Here is an 18,454-nt window from a genome sequence, read left to right as displayed (position 1 = left end):
GAGAACAGCTTGGAGAGAGAAATAATGATGAAGGTTTGCAATGATTTGCCCTGAAAATGGTCCTGAGCTGCTGCACAGCTGCTGAAATATCTGTAAAGCCTCTGACCTCGGTCCAGCTTCAAACCTGCTGTCTCCTCATCAGCGTCCATCAGGGCAGGTACACTCAAATATCTGACATGCAACCTTAGAGTTGTCCAAATAATGAGTGCAGTGACTCGAAAGCAAAGCCCGGGGTTCATTAGATGTTGTTACAGCACCAGAAAACCTCTAAAATAAGAGGTTGGGTTGTCGGTTTAATGCTTGAGATTTGTTACTTTGGTCCACGACCGCGCTATTTCCCTAAGTGTGTGAGGGTACTATCTGTGCTTTGACTAACCACACATTAACCAGAGTGGTGGCAGATCATAAACCAGTTATGTGAATCATTTCCTAAGTGGCCATTTGAAGAACAGATCGAATAATCCAGGACTTGTTATGAAACGTCCATAAAGTGTGGTTTGACAGGGTTTATAAAAACTACACTGAAAGGCAGAAACAAAGAGTGGTTCTCCTCTGTGTCCTGGATCTGTGCACTATGACAAGTTCAGACTGGGACCCAACAAAGATATGGATCAAAACATCCTTTAATGACATGTAACGCTCCTGTGAGGAACTTTCTGTTTGTGTGGATTTTGGCGCCCCCCCTGTGGACAAAGCTGCTCCTCTTACATCTCTCCTGATTCGTCCAAAGCCCTGCTTTCTTTTAATGGTGGAAGTATCACTCCCTGAGAAGATCTTCTTAATAAATGTCAAACCAGGCTGACATCCCAACAAGTTGAGCTTGACCCCGACCAAATAGCACTTCTGCAATCAAACTATACCCTCAAACTGATCGTTTAAGATGCACTTTTAGTACTTCTTGTCATCTAAAAAGTGAGTTTCAGCCTCTACACCCATGCAACCAGTATAGCTATTGTGTTATTATAGGTGGTGTTTTACCCAGAAAATGAACTTGAAGAAACAAGCTGTGCAAAGCATGCTGGATACAAAGTGAGATGTACCAGTTGGGTATTTCAAGATAAGGATGGTACCATAGACTGTAAATAAAAATGGACAGCGTTGCTCCATCTCTTCCTGTTGTACAGTTCTGAAGCCAAAAAATCCCTCTCCTGGGCGCAGCCATTGTGCAGCCAGAGCCTGTGAAGCCACTGTAATAAGCTCCGCCCTACAGCGTAGCCCTGGTGGTGAGGCTTTCAGCAGTGTGTCTGCCCCCTAGTGGCTGGCTGCAGTATAGGTCAAAAAATCCCTCTCCCCCATTCATTTGAAAGGGGGAGCAGTCAAATAAATACACGTCGTACGAATGTTTCTCACATCTGTATGCTGTGGTGATATGTAGTTAGTATCTTAGTGTTTTGTGTTCAAGTCCTCTTTTTTCTGAAAAGTTTCTTCTTCATTAGTTATTAGAGTTTAAAAAACGGGGTTTTACTTCCGGGTTTCCTTTGATTCACAGCCGCCGTAGAACGAAACTTCAAAGGACACACAGCGTCTTGTGACGTTACGCTGTAGGGCGGAGCTTATTACAAAGGCTTCACAGGCTCTGGCTGCACAATGGCTGCGCCCAGGAGAGAGATTTTTTGGCTTCAGAACCGTACAACGGGAAGAGGCGGAGCAACGCTGTCCATTTTTATTTACAGTCTATGGTCACAAGACGCTGTGTGTCCTTTGAAGTTTCGTTCTACGGCGGCTGTGAATCAAAGGAAACACGGAAGTAAAACCCCGTTTTCTAAACTCTAATAACTAATGAAAAAGAAACTTTTCAGGAAAAAGAGGTCTTGAACACAAAACAGTCAAATACTAACTACATATAACCACAGCATACAGATGTGAGAAACATTCGTACCACATGTATTTATTTTTTAAAGTTTGACTGCCCCCCCATTCAAATGAATGGGGGAGACGGCCACCAGGGGGCAGACACACTGCTGTAAGCTTCACCACCAGGGCCATATCGCGATAAACAAGTGGTACCAGATGGAGCTACACATCTGCATAGAAGCTACACATCTGAATTGGAGTCATTCCACAGAAACACTATCTGAACCTTTTCCTCTGAGAGCCCCCCAGAAAAAAATATTCAACTGTTTTAATAATCTGTGAATACTTTTAGTCAATCTTTATGCCCAAGTTTCAAAGATTTGCTTGTTTCAAAGTATTACGGGTGAACATTATCTTGGTAGCATGAGTCTCTACGAATTGTTAGCTAGCAGTGTGCCCGTCTGCACCTCCCAACTATCAATGATATCGTAGGATTAGCTTAACTACCATACAGGTAGCTGGCGATAACAGATGGTACCAGAAAGAGCTACACATCTGCATCAAAGCTGCATATTGCTGAACATAATAGGAGTCTTACTTTTCTCACATTTTTCAACTATTCTGATAATCTGTAAATAGTTTAAGTTATTTCTTATGCCAGAATTATAAACATTTGCTGTTTTAAGGGTCTTATAGGTGAAACTATCTGGGTTCCTTTGTTATTGTTGATGTTAAAAGAGAGTCTTTGGGTTTGTTGGGTAAAAGATGCATCCACAGAAGTCATTTTGGGGTTCTGTGAAATTGTTTTTAGCATGTTCACAGATTTTACATGATGGGTTTGAATAATTAAAACGCTTACATCAAGACTGACAGCAGCATTTGGAAGCTTAATATAAAGATAAAAACTATTCCCCAAAACCAAATGACCTCCATCGGTATAGCATCCCAACACAACTTGTATTTATTCCTACATATATGCTGTGAAGCCCCAGAAGGGAGCAGGGCCGCCTACTGAGATGAACATAGAAAATCCAATTAATTCAATGAGAAAAATGTGTTATTGCTTTAAAATCAGCAGCATGAGGTCTGCATTAACTCCGACAGCCTCCACATTTCTACATCTCAAATCACTCTGGTAAATAAAACGGTGTGACTGCTCACTCTCTGTACTTCAGGTCAGTTCAAAATGTCATGGAAATTAAATTTTGCTCGGATTATTAAATAAGACTCCCGGAATTCATTAGTTAAAAGCCAAGATGGGAGTTAGAGTGACTCAGTCAGACTTAATGGTTTTTAGGAGGGCACTGAAGCCTCGTGTGATAGTTTGAAAGAAAAACTGAGAGGGACGGAGGGATGAAATGAGGTCAGGCTCAAAATGACTTCAGCCGAGTGAGGGACCTCCGGCCAAACCAAAATTTCACGCTACATCTTCCATCTCCCGAGGAGTTCCTCCAAAAAACTCACAGACGGATCATTTACAACAACAAACACTGGAGCTTGATCACTATGGAGAATACGTAGAGGTAAGAAGAACACAAACGTGCCAAATACTCTGATTGTTCTTTGTCTTCCTCATTATGGAGGAAGGAGAGAGTGGCGAAAATTCAACTTTTCACAGCGTCCTTCAAAGTGGAGAAACTGTAGGCGGCATTTTTTCTCAAAGTGTTGGATAAATTTATCATCGTTCTGCTTTGGGAGAGGAGAACATTCAGTTTTCTGTCTTGCACATACTGCCTTCATTAGGAGAGGAGAGGAGAGGGGGAGCGAGAGAGACAGAGAGAGAGAGAGAGAGAGAGAGAGAGGGAGAGAGGGAGAGAGATTGAGAAGGGAAGATGGAGATGTGGAGGGAAGACCAAGTGATGAGGGAAATTTGATATATTTTTATCAAAGCTGACAAGATTTTTTTCAAGCTTTTAGGCTTTTCTGTTTTTTTTTTAAAGTGACATCTTGGCGACACAGAGGAGTCCAAGAGAGGATGGAGGTGGAGCAAAGATTTGGGCCTTTAGCCTCCTCACTAACATCTACAGTGTGCCACCTGTTAGCCATGTCAGCCACGCCACTAATTATGTAAAACTGAACACTTTAATATCTTCAAAACTAATGAGTTATAAAAGTTCAACCCCCCGTACAGTGTGATACAGAAGTGAGCTATTCAGACCTAAACCAATTTTTGAACCAGGCTGTAAACATGTTTGTTACTGTTGCAGATTGTCTGTTTTGAATGGGTGTGTATGTGGTTTCTGGTGCTTTTGGTGCCAGCCTCAAGTGGACACTTGAGGGACTGCAGTTTGTAGCACGTCAGCATCGGCTTGATGTCACAGCCCCATTGGAGGAGGACATCAAGAACAGTGGCAGACTACTGAGCTGTGTTTGTGCTGTTGATTCTACTGAGTTGCATGATGTATGGTGTTCTATAAAGGTGTTTCATTACAAAGTTATACCGCCAACTAGTGGCCCGGCATGCATACTGCAGCGTTTTTCAGTTGTATTTAATCGGTTTCACTGGAGTGTCTTATGAACATGTTTTCTGTTTTTAATGAGACTGTTCTCGTCTCAGCAAGGTCAAGAGAAGAAAGAGAGAAAGAAGGTAAGAAAGAAAGAAAGAAAGAAAAAAGTAAGAAAGAATGAGAGAAAAGAGAGAACAAAGTGTCGAGAAAGAAATAAATGGAATAAAGGAAGGAAATAAAGAAAGTAAAAGAAACAAAAAGAAAAAAGAGGAAGAAAGAAAAATAATGAAAAGAAAAGGAAAGGAAAAGGAAATTATACGAAGGAAAGAGACAGAACGATAGGAAAAAAGAAAAATAAATAAATAAAAAGAAAGTGAGAAATTTAAAAATGAAGTAAGAGAAAAGAAGGAAAGAAAGTAAAAGAGAAAAAAAAAGGAAGGAACAGGAAGAAAGGAAGGAAAGAAAGAAAGAAAGAAAGAAAGAAAGAAAGAAAGAAAGAAAGAAAGAAAGAAAGAAAGAAAGAAAGAAAGAAAGAAAGAAAGAAAGAAAAAAGGAAGGACAGAAAAGGAAAGAAATACAGTGAAAGAGACAGAAAACAGAGACAGAAAGAAAACAAAGGTAAAAAGAAAAAGAAAAGAAGAAAGAAAGAAAGAAAGAAAGAAAGAAAGAAAGAAAGAAAGAAAGAAAGAAAGAAAGAGAAAAAGAAAAAAGGAAGGACAGAAAAGGAAAGGAAAGAAATACAGTGAAAGAGACAGAAAACAGAGACAGAAAGAAAACAAAGGTAAAAAGAAAAACAAAGGAAGAAAGAAAGGAAGGACAGAAAAGGAAAGAAATACAGTGAAAGAGACAGAAAACAGAGACAGAAAGAAAACAAAGGTAAAAAGAAAAAGAAAAGAAGAAAGAAAGAAAGAAAGAAAGAAAGAAAGAAAGAAAGAAAGAGAAAAAGAAAAAAGGAAGGACAGAAAAGGAAAGAAATACAGTGAAAGAGACAGAAAACAGAGACAGAAAGAAAACAAAGGTAAAAAGAAAAACAAAGGAAGAAAGAAAGGAAGAAAGAAGGAAAGAAAGAAAGAAAGAAAGAAAGAAAGAAAGAAAGAAAGAAAGAAAGAAAGAAAGAAAGAAAAAAGGAAGGTCAGAAAAGGAAAGAAATGCAGTGAAAGAGACAGAAAACAGAGACAGAAAGAAAACAAAGGTAAAAAGAAAAAGAAAGGAAGAAAGAAAGAAAGAAAGAAAGACAAAGAAAACAAAAAAGTGAGAAAGACAAGATAGAAAGGAAGTGAAAGAGAAAGACAGTTTGAAAAAATGAAAGAAAAAGGAACAAAGAGAAAGATAAAAGAAAAATAGAGGCAGAAATAACAATCAGATGGATAGATAGATAGATAGATAGATAGATAGATAGATAGATAGATAGATAGATAGATAGATAGATAGATAGATAGATAGATAGATAGATAGATAGATAGATAGATAGATAGATAGATAGATAAGGGAAAGTGTGGATTTAAAGTTCAGAGAACAGATCCAGGTACAGATCAAAAAAATAAAAACTTGGTGAATTTTTAATGTATCCGTATCTGCTGTAGTGCTCTGTGTGCGGAAGCTCTCTGGCTGTAAAGGAGCATTGAATATTAATAAGGGAATAACAGCGCACATATAGAGCTGGTTGGAGAAGCCCTGTCGAGACCCTTCTCCTACAAGGAGAAGAAAAGAGAATAAAGCAGTTATAAATTATTCTCTGCTTAGAGCACGGAGGCATGGCACACATTTTAGCTCAACAGACACACAGGCTTCTCAAACTGACCACACTCAGCAGTTATACGCCCGTGTGTGTTTGTGTGTGTGTCCATCAAAACGCTGCTCATGTCAAAACAGGAATAAAACACACGCATGAACACCGCTGTGCCAAAACTGGATATCTTTGGCTGATTTCCCCATAGGGGCCTGTGCATTTTAGACATTTTACCATACATTTTTAATGCCTGGGCTCCCTCTGGGGGGTCATGAAATATTTATCGAACGCAGAATACAGTGTCACAGCTGTCAATTACAGCGCTTAAAAAAAAAAAAGAATCACAATTTACTGGTTGAAAACTGGAGGAGTGATTCTGATCTTGATTTAGAGCTAACGTAGACCCGCCTCCAACACACACGTCCCCCTTCCCCCTCACACACAAGCATCACATTAACATTGCAGGTGCTTTGCTCAGGCTGTTGTCCACCGTGACTACATTGAATTCTTTTCAGCACACCTTGCAGCGCTGCCAGAACATTTGAATAAATATCAACTAAACGGTTTATTCAAGGATGCTGCCACAGCTGTTGACTGACAAACCTCAAATTTGGGTGACCACCCTGTTGACTGTGAGTCAATGATGAGCCGTCATAAACTCGGCCCACCCTGCCCCACCCTGGGTTTCAAAAATCCAGCATCTCTTGTTTCTGCTAAGTGCATTTTCAGAGGAAATTAGGCAGAAATGCTGCGCAGCTCGGTTTGCATCCAACAGTTTTTTGGCAAATGATGTTGAATTGAATTAGCAAAGCTGAGAGAACACGAACAAACTGATTAAAAAAACTACTAAATATCACAAATAAGATTACAAGTACGAACAAATGAAGCCTGTTTGTTGCATAAATGGATGTGAGTTTGTCATGATCAGCACAAAGAACGACTCACTTCCATTACACAGCAATTTAAAAGTGGCACCAGGGGCCTGAAATGTTGGCCGTAATGTGCCCACCGCAACCCCCCAGGAGCACCGACCAGCTGTCTCTCCTGTGTATACAGTAAGTCTCTATTGTGGTTGTGCTGCCATTAGTTGGTGCATTACAGTAGTGCCAAGCACATTGCTTTGTTCTCATCTTCAAGTGAAACCACGAGACGCAGCCAGAATAAACCAACATGAGGGAACAATAACAACTCGACTAATAAAAATCAATACTTGAAAGACGGTTTGTGGCAGCCCAGAGCCGATTAGCCCGATACCCAATCAATAAACAGGCACGCTCAGTGCTGACCGCAATTTATGGCAGGCTGCAAGGGAGTGTCACACACGTTGGTGATAACATCCATCTCAAAGAAGATGAGCGGAGCAGGTTTAGCTCCACACAAGAGTTATACGAGGTCGTAACCTTACGTAAAGGTTAATTCAATAAGCAAAGATCTGGATCAGACTGGATGAAGGTGTCACGGCTGTGGAGGCCAGGGACTCATAACATTATGCTACAAGAAAGGAATTTGTATTTTATTTCTACACTAGCTAATCAATGACTCAGCAAAAAGGCCTATTCTTAAAACATGTCCCTTAAAAGTGACTATAAAAGTTATTTTTTTTATTATTCTTATTTTTCTGCTCAAAGATTATTCATAAAGAAGAGAAGAATCAACATTTTGTTTTATTATTTTCATTATAGATCATTTTACCAACTCCAACCTCCGACATGTGCTGCTGTCTTAACCATTAAAAGTTTTTCCACAGAGAACAAACCAAAGGTGGATGTTATCTGATGTTACACTTAAAGGTCATGCAAGTCTCCGTTATAATAGAAATACCAAGAGAGGTCTGTGACACATTTATCTGTTGGTGTATGTGTTACTATGAAGGTATCTGAATGCATAAAGCATCAAAGACAAATGTAGCTAGAGGGACATTAAATTTTACTTTACTGTATTGTATCATGACATATCAGCGTATCAAATCAAATCCAGTTTTATGACATTGCATGTAATTACAATAAATATCGTACCATATCTATTGAATCAATCAATCAATCAATCAATCAATCAATCAATCAATCAATCTTAATTTGTATAGCGCCAAATCACAACAAACATTATCTCAAGACGCTTTTAGAAACATAGGAGGTCTAGACCACTCTATGTCAATAGAGTGAATTTGTGGTTGAACTGTATCCTGTCGTATTGTATCATATCATGTCCTATCATGTCCTGATGTATCGTATCGTATTGTATGGGTTTTGTCGTGTCATCTTTTATCGTGTCGTGTTGTATCGTGTCATAACTTGTCATGTCATGTCGAGTTGAGTCGTATCGCATAATGTCGTGCCAGGTATTGTTGTGTCGTAACGTGTCATATCGTGCCATGTTGTGTCATATCACATCATATCGTGTTGTGTCGTGTCATGTCACGTCGTGTCGTTTCGTGTCATACCTTGTCGTATCGTGTCATGTTGTGTCGTATCGCATCATATCATATGTCGTTTCGTGTTGTTTCGTGTCATACCTTGTCGTATTGTGTCATGTTGTGTCGTATCGCATCATATCATGTCGGGTTGGTTCGTGTCATACATTGTCGTATCGTGTCATGTTGTGTCGTGTTGTTTCGTGTCATACCTTGTCGTATTGTGTCATGTTGTGTCGTATCGCATCATATCATGTCGGGTTGGTTCGTGTCATACATTGTCGTATCGTGTCATGTTGTGTCGTGTTGTTTCGTGTCATACCTTGTCGTATCGTGTCATGTTGTTTCGTGTTGTTACCTGTCATACCTTGTCGTATCGTGTCATGTTGTGTCGTATCACATCATATCATGTTGTGTCGTGTCATTTCGTGTCATACTTCGTCGTATCGTGTCATATTGTGTCGTATCGCATCATATCATGTCGGGTTGTTTCGTGTCATACATTGTCGTATCGTGTCATGTTGTGTCGTGTTGTTTCGTGTCATACCTTGTCGTATCGTGTCATGTTGTGTCGTGTTGTTTCGTGTCATACCTTGTCGTATCGTGTCATGTTGTGTCGTATCACATCATATCATGTCGGGTTGTTTCGTGTCATACCTTGTCGTATCGTGTCATGTTGTGTCGTGTTGTTTCGTGTCATACCTTGTCGTATCGTGTCATGTTGTGTCGTGTTGTTTCGTGTCATACCTTGTCGTATCGTGTCATGTTGTGTCGTGTTGTTTCGTGTCATACCTTGTCGTATTGTGTCATGTTGTGTCGTATCACATCATATCATGTCGGGTTGTTTCGTGTCATACCTTGTCGTATCGTGTCATGTTGTGTCGTGTTGTTTCGTGTCATACCTTGTCGTATTGTGTCATGTTGTGTCGTATCGCATCATATCATATGTCGTGTCGTGTTGTATCATGTCATACCTTGTCGTATTGTGTCATGTTGTGTCGTATCACATCATATCATGTCGGGTTGTTTCGTGTCATACCTTGTCGTATCGTGTCATGTTGTATTGTGTTGTTTCGTGTCATACCTTGTCGTATCGTGTCATGTTATGTCGTATCGCATCATATCATGTCGTGTCTTGTTGTATCGTGTCATACCTTGTCGTATCGTGTCATGTTGTGTCGTGTTGTATCGTGTCATACCTTGTCGTATCGTGTCATGTTGTGTCGCGTTGTTTCGTGTCATACCTTGTCGTATCGTGTCCTGTTGTGTTGTATCGCATCATTTCATGTCGTGTCGTGTCGTGTTGTATCGTGTCATACCTTGTCATATCGTATCATGTTGTGTCGTACCAAATCCTTTCGTGTTGTGTCGCATTGTATCGGACCTTGTCCTGTCTTGTGTTTCGTGTGGTGTTGTATCGTGTAATAACGTAACATAACTAGTTAATCATATTGTATCACATCCCATCGTACAGTGTCATGTGGTCTCGCATTGTATTGTATCGGATCTTGTAAACTCGTGTTGTACCGTATTGTGCTGTATCATGTCATTACATGTCATATTGTGTCATGTTGTGTCGTAACGCGTTGTATCGTGTCATGTTGTCTTGTATCGCGCTGTATCGTGTCATAACGTGTCATGTTGTGTCGTATCGCGTCGTGTTGTGTCATGTTTTATTGTGTCATGTTGTCTTGTATCGCGCCGTATCATGTCATAACGGGTCATAACGTGTCATGTTGTGTCGTATCGCGTCGTGTTGTGTCATGTTTTATTGTGTCATGTTGTCTTGTATCGCGCCGTATCATGTCATAACGGGTCATAACGTGTCATGTTGTGTCGTATCGTGTCGTGTTGTGTCATGTTTTATTGTGTCATGGTGTCTTGTACCGCATCATATCATATCAGATCTTGTCGTGTCATGTCATATCATGTCGTGGTGTGTCATGTTGTATCATATCGTATCACATGGGGACATATTGTGTCATGACGTACAGGAAAATTTCGTATTATATCGCATGACATCGTGTCCTGACAGACTGTCATATCGTGTCATGTGTCATATTGCATGGTATCGTATCAGATATTGCTGTGTCGTGTCGTCATATTGTGTTGTGCTCGATTGTCTCGTATCGTATCGTGTAGGACCATGTCGTGTAGTATGGTGTTTTATTGTATCATAAATCATACTGTATTTAATTACATTTCATTACATTGCTCGTCATTACAATATATCGTATTGTATCACGTCTGTCATGTCGGGTCTTATCGTTTCGTATCCTATTGTGTCGTAAAGTACCATAAATCATACTGTCTTTTATTTCATTTCATTACATTGTATTATGTCTCAATGCCTTGCACATAGAAAGATAAAAATGTACAAGAACAACTTTAACTAAACACAGTTACAGGATCTAAAAATAAGACCTAATCAAGCTTCACTAAGGGTACTATATGAGAGGATCCAGAGTCTTGCAGCTTTCCTATAGACTGAAAGTCAGCCTCTCTCAGCCTTTGCTTCATTGACTGCAGTCATTTTTTTCACCTCTGTCCTTTGTAAGCCCTCTAACTTTATATAACTGAGAAACTGACCAGTACTTTGCCTTCTGCCAACAGGCAGCCTCTCCTGAATGTGACACTTACAACAAACTTCCACAGGGTCAAACTTCCTTCTGCTCTCAGAGAGGCTCCACTCTGCAGGGTAGGTCAGGCTGACACAATGCCACAGCGGTGTTTCAAGGTGAATTTCAGCCACTTTTTCCACACTTTCTGTGTGCAGTCTAAGGATGGCAGGTAGTATAAAAGTAGATATTGTTGTAAAATTGTCCCAAACAACACAACAAGAGAGGAGAGAGTAAGAAAAGATGCCAGAAGCTTCCGAGTCATCCATTTATATTTGTCAAATCCTGCGGGTTTTTGGAGAAATGAAGATAGACTGCACTCAAACTGATTTTTACAGCCGTCAATCAGTCTCAAAGGAGACGTGTCTGAGTATGAACACAAGGAAGGCAGGAATGTCAATCTGCACCGCCGAGCCTCAGTGAGAAGAGACAGATTTTTAGAGAACTCTTCATAGGGAAAAAAATCTGAGGCAACCTTGGGATGGGCCTCACAGAGAGGGATCCTCCTTCAAGGACAAGAGGATGCAGAAAGGTTGTGTCGGGAAACGCTAGAATTAAAAAATAGAACGCAAGAAGACTTTTTCAGGAGCATACAGGCTGCCAGAAAAGTTCCCAAAGGTATATTTCAAGGGTTGCATCTTTTAGTGTTCAAATGTGAGATATTTCCCATACGTCCTGTATTTGAACGTGTGTGTGTGTGTGTGTATGACCCACCTAGCACGGTGACGGTGGCTCGGGCGGTGCGGACCGGCATGGTGAAGATGGAGCAGGTGTATTCGCCCTCATCGGACAGCTGCACATCTCCAATGGTGATGGAGAGCTCGGTGGATGTGGAGCGGTGCAGCTGGATGCGGTTATCTCTCAGCGCTGGAGGAAGAGGAAGAAGAAGAAGAAGGACATCAGTAATGACAAATATGCATGTATGATTGATGTGCTTTCTAAGTTACACAGTGAGATATAGATTTATATAAGGTATGTGTTCTCAAATTAGGTGTTTTAAGTTATTTATTTTATTGTTTGTTTGCTTTTCTTACAAAGGAAGTCTTTTTTTATTTCCCAGGAGGCGTCTTAAAGTTGAATTTTATTTTCATTCTGCAGGTTTCTCATTCAAATAAAGAAAAAGGTAAACGTGTAAGCATGAGAGAAGGAATGAAAGAAGACGAAGGACACATGAGAGGATGCCAGAGCAAAGATTGAAGGGACAGGGGTTAGAAGGACACGGAGGATGGATAAAGAAAAGTCAGGTGAAGCAAGGATGAGGATGAGAGATTGGAGGGGAGACGGTAGAATAAGGGTTCAAGAGATGAAAGGACGGAGAGAGGGAATGTGGCAGAGGTGAAGGAGACAGATTCAGAAAAGATTGGGAGAGGGAGAAGGAAGCCAAGAGAGGGAAGGGAAAGCGTAAAAAGAGAGCACGTTGGAAGGAGAGATGAAGAAAAACGATAAGATAGAGAGCAGGAAGATTGAAAAAGGGGAAATAGATGTAAGGAGAGAAAAAAGGGAGAACTCAGGAGGCACAAGTTGGAAAAAGTAGGGGGGGAAACAATGGAGAGAAAATGAGGTGTACGGGGGTGTAGTGAGTAATATAGGGAAGGAGACGAGCAAAGATGGGTAGGGCAGAGTAAGAGGTAAAAAGGAAAGTAAGAAAGATGATGTGCAGAATTTAAATCATGGGAAAAGAGAAAGGTAAAATGGATAAGAGAAGGAGGAGGGAGGGGGAGAGGTGTTAAGAGAGAAAATGATGTAAGAGGGAGAGAGAGAGAGAGAGAGAGAGGGAGGAGGAGGGGTGATGAAGACGAGGTGAGAGAGGAGGAAAAAATAGCCGAGATGTGAGCTCGAACAAGGCAGGAGAGAGACAAAGAGGGGAGTAAAAAGAGAGCAGACGCAAAATGAGAATGAGAGACGAAAGGAAGTGCGAGAGAGAGAGAAAAATAAAACAGAGGATGCATAAATAGCAAGGAGCATAAGAGAGACAGTGAGGAATGGGAGGGGGAGGAGGAGGGAGGCGAGGGGGAACATAAGAGAGACATAAATGGCTTTGTCATCAATGAGAAATCCAGCCATGAAAGAGGGAGAGAGAGAGCGAGCGACCAAGATAGATGATGATGATGAAATGCTACGAAATAACCGCTCGTTTCCGTGATAGCGTTGACCTCTGCTGTGTTTGTGCTCTGTGATTGCTGTATGTCTGTCTGTCTACCTTCCTATCTGTCTGTCTATCGAAATGTCTATCCGTCTCTCTCTCTCTCTCTCTCTCTCTCTCTCTCTCTCTCTCTCTCTCTCTCTCTCTCTCTCTCTCTCTCTCTCAAAAGGGTTTTCACCTTTGTACTCTGAAGCCACCATGCAGAGGGGGCTTAACACCAGGACTAAATGAGAGCAGAAAATAAACTACAGTGATCAGGTCAGGTAGATCGTACTGTAGACTTCTTTTCAGGCATTGAATGGCACTGTTTTGATCTCTTAGTCTCACAGCTCCACTAACAGACGTATCTTTGGTTTTCTCAGGCTTGCTAGAGGTAAACACAGCCACCAGGTGAGGTTTGTGAGAGCCTGCTATTTCACAAATGAAAGATATCATGGTCGTAGCATAGCAAAGGAAAGCAGGTTTGTAACAAAATGGACCCAAGAGCCGCCTAAAAAGAGACTTTCCTTGCTTGTTTCATTCATAATGTTGAATTTATTCTACTTTGGATTACTTTGAGTTCTGTTTTGGGTTTTGTTGACAACAATACAACACCCTGAGACAACACTAAGAAACAGAGAAAGTCAAGAATGTAGCTGCTAGCTGGCTGGCTAACACGCTAGCTAAATCAACTGCAACACAATTTTTCGTGACTGGGTTTTATTTTTTAAATCATCCTCAAATCCAATGATCGTGCTTCCTTAAACAGGGAACAGGAAGTCTTTAGAATACAGTCTTCTGACAATGTTTTTTAAGCTGTTTTCTAAGTGAGCTGATAATAAGATAAGATAAGATAAGATAGTCCTTTACTCGTCCCACAACGGGGGAATTCAAGTGTCACAGTAGCAAAGTAGACAGTGCAAAATATAAAGCAACAAGAGCCTAAAAAGTAACAATTATTAAAAATGTATATATATATATTATAGGTAATATATTGGCCCAAGAACCGCTAAAGAGGGACATTTCTTGCTTGTTTCATTTGCCTTTTTGAATTGATTCTACTTTGGATTAGTTTGAGTTCTGTTTTTGATTTTGTTGACAACAAACACAACACCTTGAAAAAGCAGAGCAAGTCAATTATGTAGCTGCTAGCTGGCTAGCTAACATGTTAGTTTACTCATCTGATAGCGTAACCTGTAATTTATTGTGTTGCTGTTTTACCTTTTCAATATTCTAATGATTGTGCTTCTTGTAACAGGGAATATATTGAAGAAGAACACCGTTTTTATAACTATTTTCAAAGCTAGGTAACAACACCAGGAAGCTAATTCTGTCGGAGTCTTGAGCTAACTTGACTTTTATTGTTAGTGAGGGTTAAAACCGGCAACAACACAAGCTTGTTAGTGTTTGCCGGTTGTTTGCGCATTGTTTAGGTTCACTTTTGAGTAGGAGTACTAATATCTCGGGCTCACACATGAAGCTAAAGGATCTTGAGTTGCAACTTTTTGAAAGTTTTTGTAGCTTGCCTACACAGCGTTTAAAGCTGCCGTGAGGGGCTTTTCAGTTGTGTGGATTTTGGCACCCCCTTGTGGACGCAGATGTACATTGCATCCTTTTTCTGGTCTTCTTTAAACACAGATATGTGGTTCTTTACAGAGTAAACGACAGACTCCTTTGGTTTCAGTTGCCCTCTTGCACATGTGATCCTGCCCACATTTGATGTCACAGTGTTCTGACCATGCCCCTTTCCGCTAATAGATCAGAACCATAGACTGTAAAAAATATGGACGTAGGATCCGTGACGTCACCCATCTGTTTCTGAAGAGCTGTTTTGAGACCAATCGGCTGCGGCGGCGGCCATATTGCTTCTGTCGAGCCAGTGTGACGTAAAGAGGCGGGCTTTGAGCCTCCTAGCCAACAGCTGCAGTGTTCCTGCAGGCAGCTGTGCCTCTCATTGGAAGACTAGTAATCTCTATATCTTCTAAATTACCGAATTAGAAAAAAATTCACCCCCCTCACAGTGAGAGGACATCGAGAAATTAGCTATTCAGACTACACTCATCTTTTGTACCAGGCTGTAAACATGTTTATTAATGCTGTAAAGATCAGCTTTTCCCCATTCATGTGTATGTGACTTCCGGTACTTCCGGAGCCAGCCTCAAGCGGATCCTCTATGAACTGCAGCTTCTAACACTTCCACATTGGACTCATATTTTTAGACCGGAGGTTGCCGCTTGATCAGAACTTAAAGAACAAAACAAGATCTAAGGAGACTTTTACGTCATCAGTTCCCTTTTATTACACTGAATGTCTTACAAGGAGAGTATCAAGAGGGCCAAGTGTGTGTTTGCGTGTGTGTGTGCGTGCGTGCGTGTGTGTGTGTAGTTTTGCAGTGCGTTTCGGCTGCTGCCTGTTTCGTATCATGCTGTTTATTTGCCGTCCTCAGTATTGAGCCACATCTGTGTCTGTTTGTCTGCTCATCTCTTTGTCTTTCTTTCTGTTTCTTCATCTCCCCATCTGTCTGTTTACCTGTCTGTCTCTATAGCTTCCTCTCTCACACACACACACACACACACACACACACACACACACACACACACACACACACACACACACACACACACACACACACACACACACACACACGACACACACACGCACTACACGCACTACACGCACTACACGCACTACACGCACTACACGCACACACACCTCTTGTTTCTCTGGTATTTTTCGGTTATTTTATCCAACACTACTTTATCTTCATGCCTTATCACTAAGCAAGGTCACTACATTTGTCTTCATGAGCTACCCTCTGTGTGGGTGTGGGTAGGTGTGTGTGTGTGTGTGTGTGAGAGTGTGTGAGGCATACGGTCACTCACTCAAACACACACCCACGCGCACACTTATCCATGCCCTCTGGACCCTGCGCTCAACTATCAGTCTCCTTAATTCTCTTCCCCTCATCTCTCCTCGATCTCCCCTCTTTCTCTCACTCTTGTTCGTCTCCTTCTTTCTCTCTCTCTCTCACATCTCACCCATTTCTAATCTTTTCTGACTCCAGGCTTTTTTCCCTCTTTTTTTTTTTGTTCTTTCTTTTCTTCATTACAAACAAAGTATATTGCTCTGGAGTAGTGGTGTGATGGATTTTCAAAAAACGATGATATCTACTTACGGGGGTCGTATCGATCGGCAGGCCCCTGTAAATTGTACGTGTGCCTCACACGTGGTGTGGGAAACATAAATAGTCTGCCAATAGGTCACACTCTGCTGTTTGGCGTTTGTTTCTGCAGTGAGGGGATGTAATGACTTTCTTGAGATAAAATGGATTAATAGAAAAGGTGTGATAGTGTGTGTTTATGGTCAGGTGGCAGGTTTTTGGAGAGCTTCCAAGGACTTGATGGACATCAAACTCTTGACCAGTGGCTGATGCACTCATGGGCACTACAGACTTGTAAGTGCCAGACAACTACTACTATCTGTCTCACCACTATCATCTCTCTCTCTTCATCTCGCTCTATCCCTCTCTCATACTCAGTCTGAGCAGATGTGTGTCTAACATGAGTCTGGTCCTGCTGGAGGTTTCTGCCTGTTAAAGGAAGTTTGTCCTTGCCACTGTAACTTGCTAAATGCTGCAAAGTGCTCTGCTCATGGTGGATTAAGATGAGATCAGACTGAGTCCTGTCTGTAAGATGGGACTGGATCTGATCCTGTCTTGATGTTGGGTCTTTGTTAATAATAGAACATAGAGTACCGTCTAGACCTGCTCTGTTTGGAAAGAGTCTGAGGAGAACTTTTGTTATCGCTCTGCAGTAATCCTCCGAGACACTCAAGGGCAGTGCAGTCTCTTCAGAACACCTGTTTTTAGTCACGCTAAGTTTTCTGCTCTCCATATTGCTGTTTCAGGCTGTAAATCTTTCTCTGTAACAGTGATATGCATCATATTGATTTCAGTTTGTTTCATGACGAGTTAAAAAGTCTTCACTGGAGCTTAAATAAAAGCTAGGGTTGGTAGTCACGGAAAACTAGCATGAATTTGAATACAGCATTCCTCATGACTCCGTCTAACCCCTCCCCACCTCCCCTCGGAGCTCCTACAAAACGACGCCCCCGCCCACATGCACGAGTGCCACTGATTCATGACCTTATGATGGTGACTGATTCAAAACCGGTCCTCAGCACATGGTTTGTGTTTTGCACTACGTCAACTCATGTCTCACTCAGCGGTAAGAAAACACCAAAACATTCTCATAGTGAAAGTTAAAAACACAAACAAACATGAAATGTACGCTCTGCAGGAGGCGGGCAGAGTGGCAGGACTGGATTTGATTGGTTTCATCATTTGGCTCCTGATGGCAGGGATTGGTTGGTGTTTTCCCAGGTTTACTCCAGCTGTAGATAGAGGCTTGTTTTACCTCTTTTTTAAGAACACATTATGTATTGATTACCATCAGGACATAAAGATCATTTTAACCAGTATAACAAAAAGTGGATCTAAATCTGATTACCAACCCCAGCTTTAAAGAAAAAGTTTAAAAGACAAGCCTGTGCCTTAAAACAAGCGGATTTGTCTAATTTCTATCCAAATATCTCATGACACTGAAGTCAAATCACCCTGACCTGACAAGTCCTGATATAAATCTTAATTTAATCCATTAGAAGCCAAAAATACAAACGTGATTGTTTGTAACGACTTCAAATGGCGGCCAATGCAGCGAGCAACATTTCCTGAAAAAAGCATTACATCTTCAAGAAGCTTTTTCAGAAAATGTTGCTCATTACAAACAATCATGTCTTTATTTTTGACTCGTAATACACTGAAAAAAGATTTATATGTGGACTTGTCAGGTCAGCTTGGCTCATGCTAAGTGTAATGACATATTTTGCTGATTAATGAGACTGAGATTTGAGGTTTTGCAGTGTTGTAAGCAGCAGGCCAAAGCCAAAAGTTCTGCATATAAGAAAAAAGCGATACAGCATACAGTCTTTTTGATTTGAGGTCAGTTTCGTATGAATTCAGCACTAAAGCAGTGAGTTTTCTTCCTGCTTGTAACAATAAGACGTTTGTATCTGCTACAGCCATGGTTTGCGCTTCAGACTGTGCTCTTCTCCATGGCAACGTCATCTGAGGTTCATGGGTGTCACAGTGTTCAGAGCCATCTGCTAACCAGACGGAGAAATATCAGGATTTCTTAGAAATAAAGTTGAAGTAATGACAGTTTTTTCACAGTGTCTTACTTATGAGCTGACATTCTCCCACAGATGTAGCTTGGAGATAATTCAGAGAATATTCAGTTTGAAAGCATTCAGAAAACACACATCCAACTCAGGTAT

General features: G+C 41.0%; 1 protein-coding gene across 2 annotated transcripts in view; it reads right to left on the bottom strand.

Moving 5' to 3' along the window:
• The window catches only part of cadm3 (cell adhesion molecule 3), a 156,013-nt gene that overhangs the window by 52,290 nt on the left and 85,269 nt on the right, over positions 1 to 18,454 (bottom strand). For both annotated transcript variants that reach the window (XM_034702996.1, XM_034702997.1), the window contains exon 4: positions 11,713 to 11,865. In XM_034702996.1, coding sequence (XP_034558887.1) covers positions 11,713 to 11,865 — 153 coding nt within the window. The remainder of the gene's footprint in view (positions 1 to 11,712; positions 11,866 to 18,454) is intronic.

Source organism: Notolabrus celidotus, chromosome 15, assembly GCF_009762535.1.
Source record: "Notolabrus celidotus isolate fNotCel1 chromosome 15, fNotCel1.pri, whole genome shotgun sequence".
Taxonomy (NCBI): Eukaryota; Metazoa; Chordata; class Actinopteri; order Labriformes; family Labridae; genus Notolabrus; species Notolabrus celidotus.
Note: the sequence above shows the minus strand (reverse complement) of the source record. Positions and strands in the feature narration are given on the sequence as shown.